At 41.5% G+C, this 20,821-nt stretch overlaps 2 protein-coding genes across 7 annotated transcripts; both read left to right on the top strand.

Moving 5' to 3' along the window:
* The first annotated feature begins 1,721 nt into the window (after positions 1-1,721).
* Positions 1,722-11,663, top strand: keap1b (kelch-like ECH-associated protein 1b). Of its 3 annotated transcripts, none has more exons than XM_065293956.2 (7): positions 1,722-1,790; positions 2,903-3,740; positions 4,822-5,067; positions 6,003-6,679; positions 9,503-9,708; positions 10,464-10,640; positions 10,755-11,663. In XM_065293956.2, exons 2-7 carry the CDS (start codon positions 3,429-3,431, stop codon positions 10,916-10,918), a joined length of 1,782 nt encoding a protein of 593 aa, XP_065150028.1. In that variant the 5' UTR covers positions 1,722-1,790; positions 2,903-3,428; the 3' UTR covers positions 10,919-11,663. The 3 variants fall into 3 exon arrangements, with proteins under 3 accessions (XP_065150028.1, XP_065150029.1, XP_065150030.1); XM_065293957.2 differs by having other exon boundaries at positions 1,748-1,810; XM_065293958.2 differs by having other exon boundaries at positions 1,789-1,924.
* Positions 11,664-12,068: 405 nt separating this feature from the next.
* LOC135720768 (volume-regulated anion channel subunit LRRC8E) lies at positions 12,069-20,791 on the top strand. 4 transcript variants are annotated; one of them, XM_065242870.2, is made up of 3 exons: positions 12,069-12,444; positions 12,854-13,004; positions 14,498-20,791. In XM_065242870.2, exons 2-3 carry the CDS (start codon positions 12,864-12,866, stop codon positions 16,766-16,768), a joined length of 2,412 nt encoding a protein of 803 aa, XP_065098942.2. In that variant the 5' UTR covers positions 12,069-12,444; positions 12,854-12,863; the 3' UTR covers positions 16,769-20,791. The 4 variants fall into 4 exon arrangements, with proteins under 4 accessions (XP_065098942.2, XP_065098943.2, XP_065098945.2 ...); XM_065242871.2 differs by having other exon boundaries at positions 12,851-13,004; XM_065242873.2 differs by having other exon boundaries at positions 12,430-12,551; positions 12,851-13,004.
* Positions 20,792-20,821: the final 30 nt, after the last annotated feature.

Raw genomic sequence — 20,821 nt, 5'->3', positions numbered from 1 at the left:
ACAGAAGTTTCATGTTAACCAAACTGGATGACACATGGTGTCGGTATTACATGTAGGTTGACTGTGGGCAGAGATCTGTGGGCGTCTGCAGAGGGCTCTGCTCTACTTGCAAACTAACATGGAAACACAATTCAGCTCAGCATCCCTGGCATTTACCGTAAACACACACACACACACTGAGACGTGCGCACCTAACCACAGGCTGTACTGATAAACCCACAGCCTTAAGATGGACACGTGTGTAACACACAAACACACACACACGGGCGCCAACACACGCACACGCACGCACACATCACTGGCAGCGTTCATGTGTCAGAAGCGAAGCTGCAGTCTGCTGGCATCTTACAGAGATAAACTGATAACAACAAGATGTAGCTGCGCTGCGGGTTACTGAGTTTGTGTCTACTGTAGATTTCACTCAGCTTTACATTAGCCTACACAAAAAAACATTTTAAAGAATTTTACAACCCAAAGGTTGCAAACCAATACCAGACAAATATCTCAAATGTTTTTAGGGAAAAACACCATATCAATTATGATTGATTTGTTTTTCTTTTGAAAGTCTTCACAGCACATATTCATGTGTACAGTATAACAGAAGATCACTCAACACATTTCTCTTGTTGTGTTAAATGTAAATGTGTTCAGTAACATCAGATATTAAATAAGAAACACAATGAATAACAGTGGTTGTCAGTCTGACAGAAAGTGTTAACCCTTAAAGTCATACCTCAGTCTATGACCCAGAGCATCATTAACTATACCCTCCACATTTAATGTTCATTTATTAAAGATTGACTTCCAGCTGCTTTATATTCCTCAATCTATCTCTCATCAACAATTTGAACAAGAGAAAAATAGTTAAATAATATCTACTTTATGTTTAATTTAAGGTAAAAAACTGTATAGGGTCGCTAAAGACCTGAGGTAATAGGGTAAGTTAAAAATAATAAAGTAAAACTAGACAAAATTATATTTTTCATGTTTTTTTCAATACAGTCATGGCCTTAGAGAGTCAGGTTTGTAACCTGAGAGTTGCTGGTTTGACTCTCACGGCTAGCAGGTTGCGACTGATATGCCCATAAACCCCATTGCTCCACGGGCGCTGCAGTGAAAGCTGCCCACTGCTCATGTGCGTGCATGCATGCGTATGTGTGTGTCTCTCTCTCTGTGTGTGTGTGTGTGTTTGTGTGTGTGTGTGTGTGTGTGTGTGTGTGTGTGTGTGTGTGTGTGTGTGTGTGTGTGTGCGTGCGTGCGTGCGTGCGTGCGTGCGTGCGTGTGTGTGTGCGTGCGTGCGTGCGTGCGTGCGTGCGTGCGTTTTACTACTCACTGAATATGTTAAATGCAGAGGTGACATTTCTGGGTTACTGTACAATGGCAAATACATCACTTCACTTTTGTTATGGTAACTAAAATGATGGTCAATGCAGCAGTTCAGTGGTTGGCAGGCTCTGTAACTGTACCACTGATCCTGGGTTTTGCCCATGAGAAAAACCCAAGCGTCGCTGAGAGTTTTATTGACTCGTAGTGACATCTTGTGTTCACTGTTTGTAAGCCCTTGGATGAAGATGTTTAAAATAATAATAACAGTAAAATGAATAGCTATTATTATTATGATTATTATGAATATTATTATTATTATTATGCTGTGCGCGCGTCCTCGCTAGTTCGGGGGCGCGACTGTGCTTAGTCACGCTGAGTTTCTGCTTTTACTGCTTGTGACGCGTGCGCGCGCGAGAACTATCGCAGACGCGCGCTTTGACTGTAAAAGCTTCCGCCGGTGAGCCGTAAGTGTGTTTTTAAAAAGGTCTGTTTTAAACGAGCCGTGAAACTAAATGTTTATATATTTTTTATTTAAATATTTTAATTAATTTTATTTACCTGTGCGTTCAGTGTGATAGCAGTGATTTTCTGTCAGACGGTTAGTGTTCAGTCCATGATTATTGTTATTATTTTGTTTTTCTTTAAAAATAACGACCAGATTATTATAAACTTTGATTTTAAGAAATACTTCCCGGCTATTGCAGTTTGATGTTTGTAATCCATCTGATTAAACTTGTGCAGAAATAATAAACACTGTTTAGTAGTTTGGTTTTATTTTATTGAATGTAAATCGATCATTAGATATTCTCTATTATTTAACTATTAACTAAACGAACTAGTAACAGATAACTAAAGTGTCACTGCGGCTGTCATTGATCGCTCGTGGTGCGGCGGTGTTGCTGCTGCTGCTGCGTGTGCCGGCTAAGAGCTGTTGTAGGCCGGATACAGTCCAAACTCTAGCCCGGTGATTTCAGGCCTCTTTGTGTTTACGGTTGAATATATATGAATATTGTAGACTTAAAAACGCTACATGAGCTGTTTGTTCAATCTTCTGTTGTGATCTAAAGAGAACACGTGACAAAAGATCACTGAGACCATTTTTCAAACTGATAAAATGTGTTTTTATGGGCCAAATGTGTCTACAGATTGAAAACTTTTACTGAGTTGATGACTATAAATATTCACATGAATTTTGTGGTGAGGGTTGTATGGTTTTCCTCCAACTCTTTGTATGTGTCTGGTTTAACATGTGCAGGTTTAGTTAAGTTCACCTAACCCTCACAAATATATTTAAAGTTCTTCATAACTTAAGCTTTGGTTTTATTCTGGATCTGGCTCATGAGTCACTATTCATGTTTAACTCTATAGTAAAGAAAACTAAAGCCACAGCTGCTAAACGCACATATTGATCAGACTAAGTTAGTTGTCTGTTGTAATCAGTTGTTTATTTATTATTGTTTACCAGGGAATTTGTTCAAAGGGTAGAGGTGTGATTGCATCATTTCATATCTGAAGAGATTTGTCCAGATGTTCACTGTAAATCTTGTAATAATATTTTATTGTGTTTATTTGTCAGGATCCAGAGGAACATTGAAGTCCTGTAGTCCAGCTGCTGGATCTGACACTGGTTTTCTTTTCATGCTGATTTTCCTCCTGCACGAGTCTTTCATCTGTCATTCGCACGCAAGTGTCATCACGTTTTAAAAGTTTCTCATTCTCTTGAGGAAAAATGCAAATATTTGCACGAAAAACCAGTCCTGTGACAAGAGCTCTTGATCTGTGCCAACTCTCAGTCTCTTAAACAAACTCTGCTGGTGCTGGAAAACTAAAACCAATTCCCCAGATTATTCGTGACGTTATTATGACAGAAACATCATGGAGCCAAAGCTGCGAGAGTTCATGTGTGTAGAACAAAGTGATTGGTGTCTGCTGTTGGAGTGACCATGAGCTGTGTGCGCGGCCCTTTATAACTGTGAGAAGCTTGACCCGTACGTCTCTGTAGGGCCAACGTGTAACCGTGTTAAAACTCAACCCATCTTCCCTCGATCGGTTTGCTTGCGCTGGCGAGCGAGGATGCGTGCGCTGGACCGCAGCCGGTGAGGATGTATGCGGCGTCCGGGATGACGGAATGCAAGGCGGAGGTCACTCCGTCTGCACGAAATGGGCATCGAGTGTTCAGCTACACCCTTGATAGCCACACGGCAGCTGCCTTCAACATCATGAACGAGCTGCGTTTGGAGCGTCAGCTGTGCGACGTCACGCTGAGGGTGAAATACAACGATCTGGAGGCCGTTGACTTCGTAGCACATAAAGTGGTGTTGGCATCGTCTTCGCCTGTGTTTCGTGCCATGTTTACCAATGGGTTGAAGGAGTGTGGGATGGAGGTGGTGCCCATTGAGGGAATTCACCCAAAGGTAAGCGCATCTGGACCCGTGTTTGTTTTCGGATGTGTTTTTTAGAAGGTCTCCAGTAACTTTTACAGAAGGTTTGTGTCAGGTAGGGCTTGAACATAAGGACAACACATGTTTATATGAAATCTGCCAGCCATAATCATAGAGGCTGTTTACACTTGGCATTAACATGCGTTTTCATCGATCGGATCACAAGTGGACGAGAGAGACACATTACGTTTACATCTGGTATTTAAATCCGTCTCTTTAGTCCACTTTCGACCGCATCTGTCCTGAATACTGTGAGGGGACGGTCCGTAAGACGGTGGGCGAGTCTCTCTGCTGTCATTCAAACGCGAGCGGGAGTAATTATGAGTTTATATGGACGCAAACTTATATAATGTCGGAGTCCGCTGCTTGTTTAGCAAGTATACATGCTGCATAGTGTTTTGTACGTTTATATGTTGGAGCTTTCTCTCAATTTTCAGCGCAATTGATGAAATACGATCGCGCAACTTTCACACGCTTTCAAAACGAAACTACGGAGATCAGCCGCTTTAGTTGTATCAATGAAAGGCTAAAAATAGCGCTGTTCACCGTATGTTTACGCCAGAATTCAAAAAAAGACGTAAAACTTATGTTTAATACCTCAGATTAGATAAATGGGCGGAGAGAAGGCGGTCGCGTGTGGCTGTTCGAACACATTCAATCACATATGCGTTCCGCAACTCCAAAGCGATCCGATCGAAAGTGGTTTCGACTACCTCTGAATGTGGTTGAAAGTGGACGAGCTCAAAACGTTTTGAACACCGTTTACACCAGGCATTAACGTCGTCCACTTGTGATCCGATCGACGAAAACGCATGTTAATGCCAAGTGTAAACAGCCTCTTACACATCTATGTTCTGTCATATGGAGTGGATTGACTTGGGCAGTGTACACAGTGAAAATAAACACTGTACGTGACTGTTCATGAGTGTGCATGGGTCTACAAGTGTTCACGAGTCTTATGAGTGTGCATGTGTCTGCATGAGTGTGCATGTGTCTATGACTGTTCACCAGTCTTTATGAGTGTTCATTCTGACACTGTGAATATTGTTCTCAGGTGATGGGGCGGTTGATTGAGTTTGCGTATACGGCAAGCATCTCCGTGGGAGAGAAGTGTGTGATTCACGTTATGAATGGTGCTGTCATGTATCAGATTGACAGTGTGGTCAAAGCCTGCTGTGATTTCCTCGTGCAGCAGCTTGACCCCAGTAATGCTATCGGCATCGCCAGCTTCGCTGAGCAGATCGGCTGCACAGAACTTCACCAGAAGGCCAGAGAATACATCTACATGAACTTCAGTCAGGTCAGTGTGACACACACATCTGATGATGCCAATCCTGTCAGACTATTCTATGAACGTCAGTTTCAAATATGAATTTGGGGTGAATTTGGCATCTCTGTCTGTTAAAATGACCAAAACCTATATTCTCTTGGTCAACTTGTTCATACATATGTCCTCATTGATGTCAAATGACCTCTGCCGATGACTTGACTTTTCTTTGTAAGCTAAGAATTTCTCCTCTTTACTTACATTGAACGGGTAAGTCCAAGAAGGCTTCCACGTCGTTCCGCCGTATTAATAAACTGTAATAGCAGAGAGGGACAAAAAGCACTAGCCTGCCACCATGTTTCCACAACGCGTTTTCATTCAGAAAACGTGAACCCGCTGAAACAGACATGGAGATCAGTGAGTACATAACGGCTACCGTAGTTGCAACACGCATTTGGAAAAGCGAGGCGCTAGAGAGCACTATTCCTTTGAATGCAAAATACAATTTTACCACTAGATTGGGGTAAATCCTACTTACTGTCCCTTTAAAAACCATAGTGCCTCAGTTAAGATGATGTAGGGCTGCATGATAAATCGCATGTGAATGTCACGCGCATCTCGTTAGTTAAGCCGGTTTCTTGATTAATAGTAAATCTCCAACACCTGCTTTCAGATGGAGCGACATTTACTACACAGAGCTGTAGTTCACAGACAATTGTGGCATTTTTACGTTCGTTATCACAGGCGATACGTCCATGATAATTAATGCGAAATAGCCCCGATTGTGAAGTTTCTTTTTTTTTTTTTACAAAATTTAATAGAAAAAGTATTTTTTCCCTTATAAATGAAAAGATGTAATCGGGCAACAAATGTATTTTGGTTTTAGTGATTTTCCATGCGTTCACCTTGTTAATCTTATTATGAAAATATCAGCAGAAATGATTGATTGATGTACGTCTGTCTCTCAGGTGGCGACCCAGGAGGAGTTCTTCAATCTGACTCACTGTCAGCTGGTGACGTTAATCAGCCGTGATGAACTGAATGTGCGCTGTGAGTCTGAGGTGTTTCACGCCTGTGTGGAGTGGGTGCAGTACGACCGCGAGAACCGCCGACCGTACGTTCAGGCGTTGCTGCAGGCCGTCCGTTGCCACTCGCTCACGCCGCATTTTCTGCAGCGACAGCTGGAGCATTTCGAGTGGGACGCTCAGAGTAAAGATTACCTGTCGCAGATCTTCCAGGATCTTACGCTGCACAAGCCCACCAAACTCATTCCGTGCAGAACGCCCAAAGTACCGCAGCTCATCTACACGGCCGGCGGTTATTTCCGTCAATCGCTCAGCTATCTGGAGGCGTTTAACCCCTGCACAGGTGCGTGGCTGCGGCTGGCGGATCTGCAGGTGCCTCGCAGCGGTCTGGCGGCGTGCGTCATCAGCGGTCTCCTCTACGCGGTTGGCGGCCGTAATAACGCTCCGGACGGCAACATGGACTCCAACACGCTGGACTGTTACAACCCAATGAACAACTGCTGGCTGCCCTGCGCGCCCATGAGCGTCCCACGTAATCGCATTGGTGTGGGCGTCATCGACGGGATGATCTACGCGGTGGGGGGGTCACACGGATGCGTCCATCACAACAGCGTGGAGAGGTGAGATGTTTTTTATTGCCTAGATGTTTGCTTTTCCTGCTACGTCAAACCAGAACAGTCAGTGGTGGTCATATTCTCATTAACTGACGTCATGTTCAAACAGACCACAGATGAGGAACAGAAACCAGCTATTAATAGACACGTTAGAGGAAGATACTACAGTTGTGTAAGATGTCTGTGTCAGGTGTATTTCAGGTAGTTTTAGGTAGGGGTGGGCAAAAAAATCGATTCTTAGATGAATCGCGATTCGGACGTGGGCCGATTCCGAATCGATTCACAAATGTCAAGAATCGATTCTTAAATGTTAGTTTACAAAATAACGTCACGTTATCAGAACCAAAAGGCGGAACTCAACTGGGGGAGTGGTGATGCACACGGACAACTTAACCCTTCTAAGTCGATTGACGCTCTAGAGCGTCAAAGTGCGCACCCCTGATATATCTATTAATAACTTCGGAATGGATTATGGTATTAACTTACTTTTTTTTTTATGAAAAAGCTGACATTCGTCTGCATAGACAGTGTTGACTTCCGCGAATGATAAGCCTTCAGTATTTTAGTGCAAATCTATAGTATTTTACCGCAAAACAAGGAAATTATACTTTATTCTATCTAATTATATGCAAGGCTGTTGGGGTGTGTGAACCAATCACAGATCTGTGTGTGAACCAATCACAGACCAAAAACAAAAAATGACGTTGTCAGAATGGCCTAGGAACGTAAAAAAGGGGAGGGGGTTGGAATCATTTCCACCTGGGATTCCCGGATTGTTTGCTGACGCAACTTTTTCATACACGGTCTTTGGACGCGCACATTTAGAGATATATCAGATACGCTTGTTTGTACTTGGAAAGATTATTTTCAATGAAAACATGGCACAACGAAGATTCTCTGAAATGCTGAAATGCTTTTTGCCGACAGCGATGAGAGTGAGAATGGATCTGATCCAGACAGGTTTGATTCGGAGGAAGAGGATCAAATCTTGGACGGAATCGATCCATTTGAGAAGTATTATGAATGCTATATTGCTGATAATATATTTTCTAATATATATTGTATCGTTTTTTTAGTAGAATTATTTTATTTTAGCTTTTCAGAAATAACGGAGCAGTAATCAAATAATGTGTGCCATCAAATGTGCGCGTTTTGGCCGCATGTAACGCGTATATGTGGCACAACATGTAAGAAAAGTACATCAATCTTTCAAGTCTTTCAAATGCAGTGCAGGGTGCCATCTAGGGGTGGTTTTTGGATGTTTAGTAAATTGAGACAGAATATTCCATTCAAATGAACATTTTTGTTCCCTTTATATTTTCTTATTTCTGTGTTTTCAAATAAAAACGTATGGTGACTACGGTCACATAAATGTAAATAGTTCTTTTGTTTCTTTATATTTTTTCACCCAATTTATTTGCAGGTGTTCTTAAGCCTTTGAGGAATAAATATTTGTTGTAAAATCCTTTATTCATTTATGTTTCATATTTTTATATAATAAAAACAAAAAAATTTAACTTCTGTTTTTGTATTTCTTGGTGATATATCATATTAGAACACACACAAGTGTCTCAAGAAGTGTATTGTCAATGCATCCACATTGTAGCTGAGAGTCTATAGAATCCAGAAATATGTCTCTCTTCACTCTGCTATCAATATTGACCATTCCAGAAGCCAATATGTCAACATAGTGCCAGGCGGACTTAAAACCCCTTAGACTTTGAAGGGTTAAGAGAGCATAGCGGAGCTTACAAGAGCAGAAGAGAAAGAACACTTTAAATGCTTGTAGGACTATACTGCATATATCTCTACATTGTATTTAGGGCTGTCACCATTACTCTATTCTTTTTGAGGAGTTTTAAAAAAAATCCTTGAGTACATGTCGAGTACTCCTTAAAATAGCGGAGATGCGGTTTAGTGAAACAAACAGTATCAGAAGCATACAAATCAGCGCTACGCTGCCTCTCTCTCCCTCTCGTTTGCTCGCTCACACACACCGTGCGTGTGAATCAGCAACTGCGTGAGGCAAGAATGCGCATCCATGTGAATTTTGGAAGTTAAAGACGACTGAGCTGCAGTGGCATGGCAAAACACATTTGAGAAGAAAGGCGCAGCAACACAAAAAGACCTGCGTGTTTCACAATTACTCCAAAAGACCATAATAACAATTTAGCGCGTGGAGCAGCAGTTGTGCGATCTACCGGCATTGCCTTTGCGATCGACGTATTGTACACCCCTGCCCTAAACCATCCGTAGACTGTTTAGATATAACATGAATATACTTCTGTAAAAATATGCACATAGTTTGTTATTCAGTCGCTGGGTGCGCTGCATTATATAAATACAGTAATACTGCCAATCACTGTGTATAATGATGATGATTAGACGCTTAACGTTCGTGGAAGTTAATGCCGGTTAACATATAGAATTAATATGTCACGTTAAATTAATATTTTTACTGGTTTTAATGTCTTACAACAGAAACAGGACATGTATGTATATAAGAATGACAATATTTATCCCTAGTTGCATTAAAGTAGGCTACAGTATATGACAGTTCAGAGACTAGCAAAAGCGCAAACATTAACCTGGCTTTGAAAGCAAATGCGACGTAATGACGTCACAGATATGCAAATTAGTACGTCAAGAATCGATTCTGAATCGAATCGGGACCCTAAGAATCGATTCTGAATCGATTCATGAGGGTCCAAGCGATTCCCACCCCTAGTTTTAGGTGTGTTGGTTTTCCTCAAGATGTAGTATGACAGCTGAGTGATGTGACAAATATCTCACCGTAGTTTATTTGCTGATATATGTGCTATGTTTCAGGTATGACCCGGAGAGAGACTCCTGGCAGCTTGTGGCACCCATGTTAACTCGACGTATTGGAGTGGGCGTGGCCGTGATCAATCGTCTGTTGTATGCAGTGGGCGGCTTCGATGGGACTCACCGGCTGAGCTCGGCCGAATGCTACAACCCTGAGCGAGACGAATGGAGAAGCATAGCGTCCATGAATACGGTCCGAAGCGGAGCAGGTGAGCTCTTGCGATCTGCTGAAGGTCTACAGAGATCGGCGCGTGCGCACACACGAGTGTTTGGATCTTCGTGTGTTGCACAAAACTCTCGACCTGAACATGAAAATTGTTTACTTATCTTCTTGCCATCCCAGATGTATTTCTTTGGCCAAATGCAATTTTTTCACCCAAATATGTCGTATCCTTTGTTATTTTATAGACCCTAAGAGCACACACATCCACTGATAAAGCTATCGTTAAAGTCATCTAGATGACTCCAGTGGGTTTGTAAATCTTTTAAAGTAGGACAGCCAAATGTTTTTTTTTTTTTACAAATTTTATTTAGACTCAACAGTCTGATGTCTGAAATGATTCAGTTAAACATTAATGGTTAGATGTAGATCATTAATTCAGTGCTTCTTTTCAATGTTTGTCTTATTTTTGTTCAAACATCAGCCTGATCAGGAAGTGAGAATCCGTGTGAGAAAAGGGCTCAAATATATGGATTGGCTGTAAACATGAAGACGTAAGCGTGTCGTTTTAGGGTTATCCACTCGGGGACCAGGTTTAAAAAAATAGCAGATTCAAGCTTCCATAACGCCGGATCCGTCTGAACGAAACGCTGATTCTATAATAAATGTATACGTTTTATTTATTCGTTTCCGTGTGGACAGGCTCTTAGAGTACAAGAAATCTGTTTCTTTTGATTTCATCGATATTAATTTAAAACCCATCACACCTGTTGTGAGTCATGTGACCTGTGTGTGTGTGTTCAGGTGTGTGCTCGCTGGGGAACTACATCTACGTAATGGGTGGGTACGACGGGACGAATCAGCTGAACACAGTGGAACGATATGACGTGGAAACGGACAGCTGGAGTTACACAGCATCCATGAGACACAGACGCAGCGCGCTGGGCGTGACCGCACATCACCAACGCATATATGTGCTCGGTAAAAAACCTCTGTCTAACACACACACACACATTATAAACCATCACTTTGTGATGTCAGAAACACTGGATAATCTTTTGTCTCTAAAAGAAAGCTCTGTCTGTCTTTCTGCAGGTGGTTATGATGGAAACACTTTTCTGGACAGTGTTGAATGTTTTGACCCAGAAACAGAGACGTGGACAGAGGTCACTAAAATGACATCCGGTAGGAGCGGGGTCGGGGTGGCTGTTACCATGGAGCCGTGCCAAAAAGACCTCAGCCAGTGTCAGAAACACTAGTGCCTCCATCTCATGTGATGAATGATTTGTCCATCTCTCTTTCTCTCTTTTAAGTCCGTGTGTTCTTCCCTCAAACGCTGAATGGTTTCAGTCAGTGTGCAAAATGATTAAGAGATCTGTGGAAAGGTTTTTCTGCACATGCATTCAGTCGTTTTATGTTCTTATTGCCCAGTTTGAGCTGTGGAGATCCTCCTCCCTGAGTCGAGGTTATTTTATCCTCAAGTGACTTATAGACGTAACATCACTGCACTCTGTGTTCACAGCTGTGTGGATCAACACCTCTTTCCTAAATGTAATAAAGTGCCATGACCCACCACAATAGTATCTGCTGCCCGCTGCCGGGCTGGACCGAACCGTGCCAGGACACCATCATGAACACAACACTGGGTGATCAAACCTGAGCGGCTGCTTTTCAGACTTAAACTCTGAACTAATGAACAGAATCGAGTGGTTTGACCAGATTATTTTGTATTCATTTTTGTAGATTAAGGTTTCGACGGTGAAGAGTTTGTGTAAATTGTGCACAGAATTGAGATCATCCTCAGAGCTTTTGGAACTTTATAAACGTACATGACAATTTTTACTAAATAAAATGAGTTATGAAGTATCCAGATTTCTTTAAGTGGATTCTAGCCTACAACAAATGCATTTTAAGACAAAGTAACTTTTGCTGAAATGATGATTTTTGAAATTCAGCCTGAAGACGATGTATTTGTACAACCAATTAAAGCTGCTTTTCTTTCAATGGAGATTTGTTATTGCATGAAGTCTTGTACATGATTACCTTCTATTTATATTTGAGAGGTTTTCTTTGCTCTAGTGCTCGATGTTCATACTGGATAAACTGAACGTGGGGCTGTGCTTACAAATTAGACTTTTTGGATGAAAAGGGATTCATTTTTCTTGAAATGATCTAAAATCACTTCTAAAAGTCTGCGCTGTTCATTTTACAGCAACATTGTACAAGCATCATCCATTAAAGCTTATGTTTAAACGATAGTTGTGTCGTCAGATTACGTCACGTGGTGGCGCCAAAACCCAATGATTTATTTCTTAACCCTTAAATGTTTTTGGCGCATTTATTACTAATGTCAAAACAATGATTTACCACATAACCATTATTAACCAATTCATTCTAATTCACCTTTGTTGAAACTTAATTAACTTAAACTTTACGTTAAGACTTCCTCTTCTTCACATATAAAATATTTCGACTTTATTTCTTGTTAATGGTGAATGAGGAAGTTTGATGATTGTTCGCGCGCGGGTGGATGCATATTAATAAAATTAATTTATAATCGGAGTGTAATTGTGAAATATAGATGTGTTCAAATGGGTTTGTTTGGAGCACATTATTAAAGTCTCATCTCTGACTCATTTTGTTCTCATTATGAAACTTTATTTTGGGAGGCGCTTATTGAACCCGCCATTAAACACTGAATCACTTTTACATTGAGGAGAAACTGAATTTAATTTAACTTTGATTCACATTCAGCGGAGAAGCGTCTGTTGATCCGTCAGCGCAGGTGGGTAACTTACAGTAAACTACTTTTACCCTTCTTGTGACTTTAATGCCTAAACTACTAGCGATATTGTAAAGTACTAAACAAAACACACGTGTCCGACACCTCAGGTAAGCAGTTTTATTTTTACGAAATAAAATGTTTATGATGTCTAAGTGTTTAAGGATTAATGTGCATCATAAGAATCTTGAATCTGTAAAATAAACTGAAACGCGGCTTTACTTGAACTGTAGCCTAAATGAGCAGGTGGATGAAACTCTTCCATAGTGAACATGAATCATTTTTCTGTCATTATCACTGAGAGTCTCTATCTGTAATATTGATTTACGTTTTACGATTGTCCTGAAATGGAATCATCATTGACGATGAGATTATTTTCCTTAAAATCATAATTCATCTCTGTGTGAAGCAGGTGGGCAGTTATGATCCCTGTGAATGAGTTTCGCAGCATCACCTCAGTTCAAAACCCTCAGTTCAGAGTCCTGAAGCCCTGGTGGGATGTTTTGTCTGAATATCTGGCCATTGCCATGCTAATGATCGGAGTGTTTGGCTGCACGCTTCAGGTAATTTACTGTCTGACTCTAACCAATCTGATCAATATAGAAGATCAGTTCACATTTACATCTCATAATATTTATATCAGATTTACAAATGTTTTAATAGTGGAGAATTACACTGAAGAAAGAACATCTTTTACACATTATTAAAAAAAATCTTCAAAATAAACATAATATTTTTTGTGGAATATGAAAGGAGATTTTACAAAGATTTTTAAGCAGCTGTTTTCAACCCTTGCTGAACTCTCAAATCAATAATGACGCCTAAAGTGTAATTTATAGTTGTGCGTAAAGAGCTTATTGTGTGTAGGTCCTATGGTGTAGGCTATGCGTCTTTTTTTTATATATTTCTGCATCAGTGTCCATATGCAACTACATATGCGCGTAACCCACAGCAGTGCAACAGTCAAAGAAGAACCAGCTTGGCCATTTCAATTCAATTCAATTCAATTCAATTGTATTTATATAGCGCTTTCACAATTGGTAATTGTTTCAAAGCAGCTTTACATTAATAGAAGCAGGGGAAACACAGAAAAATCGACAGACAATATAGGTAGAAAAAATACAGCGGCTATGAATAAACTTTACAAGGGAGTGTATTAATAATGTCTCGTATACAAGAGTGTGCTAAATTAAGCCAATTTCAGCTGACTCCCTAGGAGAAAAACCTCCCTACTTTTTTTGCCTGGGAGGAACAAAAAGTCCTAGGAGGGAAAAGGACCTCGGAAGATGTCCCAACTTATCAGTGTCCCATATATATATATATATATATATATATATATATATATATATATATATATATATATATATATATATATATATATATATATATATTTATTTATATGGGATGTAAACGGTTTGTAAACGGATAAGGAGAATAAACGGGTTCCGTCGGTGGTCGTTGGTCAGGCATCGGCCGGGCATCACGTTGAACGACGGCCAGTAGATCAGTGGTGTTTTGATAAATGTTGACGCAGATGTGTAGAAAAATATCTGCGTCGTATTCCTTCATAGGTATTTCTGCTTGTGATGTACAAAGATGGGTCAAGTTGAGGAGTAATTTTACTTCCATCACTGCTGGTCTTCTCAAATCATACACGACAAGCTGCTGCTGCTTCTTTGTGAGTTTTTCTGGCCAAGCTGCTGTTTCTTTTGCTGTTTTGCTGCTACTGTGGATTACACACGTGGATACTGCCTACCAGCAGTCTGCATGTGTGTTCACATGTCAGCGCAGACCACGACACACAAGTATATGAAAACCGACACGTAGCCTCCATTGTCACCGTAGGACCTACACACAACTATATTAAGCCCTTGATGAATGACGTAAACTAACTTATCAGGGTCCTTCTTCCAGGTTTCTGGAGTGATGCTGATAGGGTGCAAAAGTCTTTGACTATATCTTTAATCTTGCACCTGCCTGTTGTGGCAGAAACACACATTCATCTTTGAGGATTTTTCAGCTGTTATATCAAAAGTACATTTTGTTCTCTCCTCAGCTGACTCAGGACAAGATTTCCTGTCTGCCAAATCGAGTCACAGATGCTTCCAGAGAAGATGTGGACTGCAGTCACCTACAAAAGAATAATGGGAGTCTGTTGAGTCTTAACATTGTCGAGGCGTTCGGTAAAAAAAATGGTCTCGATATCCACCAGTATGAGTTTGTCAACCACTTCTGTTATGAACGTTCTGTACACTGGTATGGCAAGTACTTCCCTTACCTGGTTGTCATCCACAGCATGATCTTTATGGTGGCCAGCAGCTTTTGGTTTAAGTTCCCAGGGACGTCTTCTAAGATCGAGTTGTTTGTAAACATTTTAGGGAAATGCTTTGACTCGCCATGGACCACAAGGGCCATCAGTGAAGTGTCTGAAGAAAGAAGGGAAGAGACATTGGTAATGTGGAGAAAAAATACAATGACAAAATCTGTAACGGACGACGACACAATTGGTCTGATCCAATCTTCTGTCGAGTCCGACTCAAATCAAAAATCGCCAGAACTGCAGCCTCCTGTGTCCTTGTTGGATAAAAAAGAGGGTGAGCAGGCCAAGGCCCTGTTTGAAAAGGTTAAGAAGTTTCGAACGCATGTTGAAGAGGCAGATCTTCTTTACCTCATGTATGTCCTACAAACTGTACTGAAAGTCTTCAAATTTCTTCTCATCACCATTTATAGCATTGCGATGGTTTCAAACATTCAGGTTGTTGTGGTGTGCTCGGTGCCTCCAGATCTGACAGGGTTTGGTTCGTTCTGCTGCAGCTATAATAAAGCTCGCCTGTTCTCTAAATCAGCATATTGTTATATATGCTTTGTTTGCGTGTATGGATTGTCATGTGTCTATTCGCTTTGTTGGCTGTTCTATCGACCGTTGAAAGAATACTCGTTTGAGGCTGTTCGCTTGGAGTCGGGAATCGATGACATCCCAGATGTTAAAAATGATTTCGCCTTTCTTCTGCACCTCAGTGACCAGTATGATACCCTTTACTCCAAACGATTCGCAGCCTTCCTCTCGGAAGTGAGCGAGAGCAGGCTGAGACAGGTCAACCTTAACCACGAGTGGACGACAGATAAACTCCGCACTCGTTTGTTTCGCAATGCGAGTGAAAGGTTGGAACTCTGCTTGTTTCTGCTACCAGGATTGCCGGACACCGTCTTTGAAATTCCGGAAATTGAATCGCTTAAGCTGGAACTGATAAGCAACGTCACGATCCCTGGGAATGTAAGACGACTTACAGCCTTGCGTGAGATTTCGTGTATCCACACCCCCGCTAAACTTCAGCCAGCTGCCCTCAGTCATCTGCGTGAGAACCTGAAAGTTCTGCGTCTAACCTTTGAGAGTCAGGACCAAGTGCCGCTGTGGATGTACACTTTAAAGAACCTGGAGGAGCTTCACCTGAGCGGCCCCTTAAACAACGAGCTCTCTCGGAGTCCGATCTTGGGCACTTTACGCGAGCTTAAAAATCTTCGTGTGCTGACGTTAAGTTGTCAGCTGACCAAGACACCTCCCAGTATTTTAGATGTTTCTAGCCAGCTGTTGCGACTGTGTGTTCACAATGAGGGAACCAGGCTTCAAGTTTTCAGCACTCTAAAGAAGTTAGTTAATCTTGTCGCTCTGGAGCTGAGGGGTTGTATGCTTGAGCGAATCCCCAGTGCGGTGTTTAGCCTCTCTCATCTACAAGAGCTGGACCTAAAAGAGAACAAGCTCACCACCATAGAGGAAATTCTGAGTCTGCAGCACTGTTGTCATCTGATTACTCTCAAACTCTGGCACAATGAAATTTCTTACATACCTGACCACGTCGGCAAACTCGGCACACTGGAGACGCTGGATATTAGCTGGAATAAGGTCCGCCGACTTCCACCTCGCCTCTGCTACTGCACTAAACTCCAACATCTGGACCTTTCACACAACCGTCTGACCTCCCTGCCCTCAGAGATCGGAATCCTGCAGTCTCTACGGCACCTGTCTGTCGCCTTTAACTCCCTAGAGTCTCTCCCTGAAGAGCTCTTTTCCTGTAAGAGGCTAAAGGTTCTAGCATTGGGAAATAACAGCATTTCTGCGTTGTCCCCGCGGGTTGGGAATCTTACTCAACTGCTGAGGCTGGAACTGAAAGGGAACAGGCTGGAGTTGTTGCCTGCTGAGATCGGTGACTGTATCTCACTGAAACTGTCTGCTCTTATAGTAGAGGACAGCTTGATCAACCTGCTGCCTCCTGATGTGAAAGACAAAATGAAAAACAGATCATTTGAATCCCAACCCTTAAATTGTTGATTACAACCAATGCTTACTGTAACGCATCGATCAATGTTTGTTCTTTTAAGAAAGACGTCTTTGAAAAAAAATGCACCTGTTAATGAGTAGTGAATGATGTACACAGATTACAGCTGCCTTAAGTTACTGTAAGTCTGATCTGTGGCAGTCATTCTATGTACAGTATGAAGCACTGAACTCTCACCTGACAGACTTGATAAACTAGATCAACACTTTTTCACTTTATAAATGAAAGGCAAGGCAACGTCCTATAGTATCATGAGTGTTACAAATTTTGTTCATTCCTCTCTTATAGAGTCAGTGTTTTTTCAGCATACTGACATCATCTACTCGTTGACATTCATTGAAGCAGAACTGTGCTGGTCCTTCTCTTGGCTTGTAACACCGTAGGTTTCCCTGGGGGGATTAAACTGCACTGACACTTTTGGATGAGAACAAACTGAACTGAGTTGGTGTTTACCAGTAAATATTCACATTTATAAAAAAAACTTAAGGTCAGATTTTAAAGGTTTTAAAGTGGTATATGGGATATAGATTAAAGCCTGATAAAGATTTTTTTTTAAAGATGAAGACACGGAAAAGTGAATCAGGTAAATTCAGAAAAGGTCTGTTTTCAGTTTTTTCTTGAAGATTGTGGTGGCCTCTGCAGTTCAGGTGGAAGCTGACAGTTTGTTGTAGCAGAGAGGAACAGAATGGGTCAACGTTGAGAGATTTGGTTCTTCGTTGAGATGGAACAACAAGGCATTGCTCAATTCAGGCGCGGCTCGTCTGTATGGGCAAGTGGGGCACTCCCTCACCAAAATATTAATCCACTTGAAAATATAGAACTCTATATAAACTTAATTAAATCTGACTGTTAACTAGTAAATATGTATAATATTTTTCAACAAATTTCTTTAGAGTTTCTAGACTTTTTGAAGTGGTAAAGTGAGATGAATATGTTTGGAAATTGAGTGCACAGCTTAGTTGGCTACTGTATGTAAGTGCGAGCTGTGGGGCTGAGGCTGTCTCTGCCCTCCCGTGCTCAGCAGCGCCCCACATTTATCACATAAATTTGTTATGAAAAATGGAAATGCGGCAAGTCCTAATAGAGAGCCATATGGGCAGATTTGAATCTGCCCCTCCAGCTTTTACGTTACATGAACATAGTTCTGGACAATGCTATGTCATTTTGTGAAACAAAGTACATGTCTTGCGTGTACGGCTGATCCTGATTCAGGTTGTGATCATTTCGAGTGTTTCAAATCAACCCGATTGTAATAGTGTAGAGTTTTTATTACATAATTTGTTTCAAAGATTGTCAGTTAATGAGAAAATGTACATTAAACATCTTTGGCCTGACAAGCCAGATATAAAAATTGTGCAAACAGCTAAAAGATCAATGGTACGTCATTCAATAGGGCATTATAAAGGTTGTGAGATGACAAAGATATTAGTACTAAACAGAATAAAGTGTTTTATTTACCATGCTTACTTTCATTTTTCAAGTTCTTAGCTAAAAGAGGTTAAAACCAAATAATCAACATTATAGAGCGTACACACCAAACGCAATTTCAATGATTTGCACAAGTGGATTACATATAAAGTAAATGCAAAGACGGGAATAAACGCAAACTTGTGTGGGGAAAACGCGCTATCCGCCTCAAACACATTTTTACGCAAGTTAAAAATATTGAGATCAGGAGGGGTGTGACGTGGAGTGAGATCAGGAGGGTGTGATGTGGAATGAGAACAAGAAGGTTGTGACAGAGTGAGATCAGAAAGGGTGTGACAGAGTGAGATCAAGAGGGATGTGACAGAGTGAGATCAGGGGTGTGTGATGGAGTGAAATCAAGAGGGGTGTGACATGGAGTGAGATCAGGAGGATTGTGACGTGGGGTGAGATCAGGAGGGGTGTGATGTGGAATGAGATCATGAAGGTTGTGACAGAGTGAGATCAGAAGGGGTGTGACAGAGTGAGATCAAGAGTGAGATCAAGAGGGGTGTGGCAAAGTGAGATCGGGGGGGTGACGTGGAGTGAGATCAGTAGGGTGTGACAAAGGGAGATCAGGAGGGGTGTGACGGAGTGAGATCGGGGGTGTGACGGAGTGAGATCAGGAGTGGTGTGATGTGGAATGAGATCAGGAGGGGTGTGGCGTGGACTAAGGGCGCACTCACATTATCCAAACCAAACCATGCCCCAGCGCGATTGTCACCCCTCCCTACTCCCCCAGGTGCACGCACTCACACTGTACTTCTTATCGATCCGAGTCCGGGCACGCTTTCGTCATTAAGATGCGATTGTTTTGAAAAAAGCAGGAAGTAAAGCGCTCTCTTAACACTGGAACCCACCGTAATGAAAAGTCTGTGTTTTTTATTCTGAGTCATTTGGTGCGCGATTACAGACAGCCCTCTTACATGTCATCATATTGCTTAGTTGATCTGTCACGTGTGCAGTTCGGATATTCACGTTACCCCGCTGCTCGCAGCAAAAGGTATTTACGGAGGCAGATGAACGTGAGTGGTCGCGCAACTGACGTCTTCACCTTTTGAATCGCGCTCAGGCGCGATTGCGCTCACACCACAGCCTTCCGCGCCTGAGCCCAAGTGAACCGCGCTCCGGCCCACCTCTGCAACCCGGCCGCGGCGCGATTAAACAATCCGCGCCCGGGCACGGAACAGAGCGATCACACTAGTAAAACCAGGCTTTGGGGGTCAAACGCGCCCGAGCGCGGTTTGGTTTGGATAGTGTGAGTGCGCCCTAAGATACAGAGGGGTATGACAGAGTGAGATCAGGAGGGGTGTGACAGAGTGAGATCAGAAGGATTGTGATGTGGAGTGAGATCAGGAGAAAAGGAAAGGTCTGATAACTCTAACCTTAACCCATGCTGACACAGGGAGAACATACAAACTCTTATTGAACATACCAGTCTTTAAATGGTGAGCCTCCCATCTGGAGTATGTATGTAGACTTTGTTCTGTGTTCTTATAGTAGAGCTCAGTTGTTGGCAAGGTTAATCTTGAAGATTGGTTGAACTTCTACAGTATATGTTGTTAACCTCTAAGAGAAGAGTCTCTGGGTTTTCTTCACTATACACCACTGGAGATTTGGTTTCTTGTCACTGTCACCTTTTTATTGCTCACTGGGAATACTGTGTATTTAGACACATGTACCTTGATATTATCGCTCTAAATATTCTCTCCAATTGAAGTTCTATAGACAAATATTTTTATGAAGTTTAAAGAACTAAGTTCAAAAGGAACATGGTCATGTGGTTCAACCAATCAGTGCGAAGAGGTGTCTATAAAGAGCCATCCCTCACCTGTCCTGTGACAGTCTTTTCCCATCACCTCACTCTCAGCTAGTTCATCTATCCAAGTTAAAGATGGGGGAGTACTCTGGGTTCAGGCTAAAATTATGAGCTCGGAGCCCTCCACTCAGACAGCACGCCAATGCCAAATATGCTTTATCTCATCCCCTATCGATTACACGTTAATGCGAACTCGTGAAACACAATAATGTTGTCATGGTATGTATTGTATAATTGTGCCATTTATTATTCTTTTTGGGCCTATTTCCTTGTCAGATGGAATGGCACGCCTGGTTTATTATGATACCATGGTAGTCATCGGTCATGCTAATTTACTAGCTGTTTCAGTCTTTGAACAAATATATATGTTCTTAGCAGGCTATCTTGATACATTGTCTTCTCGTAAACTAAAGCATTGAGGTATGGTTTTAAATTTTCTCATCAATTCATTCATCTTTCTATTGATTTTTACTGATCTGGTTGATGTTTTGACATTTTTTTGACACTTGGCATGTATGGATTTGCCTGTTTAGCTTTTACATGACATTATATAAAGACACATGCAATAATACTGTTTTTTACTTTTTTTCTTTACCTATGTTTTGTGTTATTTCTTATTTCTATACATTATTTGTCTTGTCACTTACTCTTTTGTATTTACTGTAAAGCTACTTTCAAACATGCAAATTGTATACTATTGAAATAAATATGAATTTATGTGAAAGCTTTTTAACCAGGTGTAGAGCAAACACTACAGACATCA

The sequence above is a fragment of the Paramisgurnus dabryanus genome, chromosome 7 (genome assembly GCF_030506205.2).
Source record: "Paramisgurnus dabryanus chromosome 7, PD_genome_1.1, whole genome shotgun sequence".
Classification (NCBI taxonomy): Eukaryota; Metazoa; Chordata; class Actinopteri; order Cypriniformes; family Cobitidae; genus Paramisgurnus; species Paramisgurnus dabryanus.
This window is presented reverse-complemented; position numbering and strand designations above follow the sequence as displayed.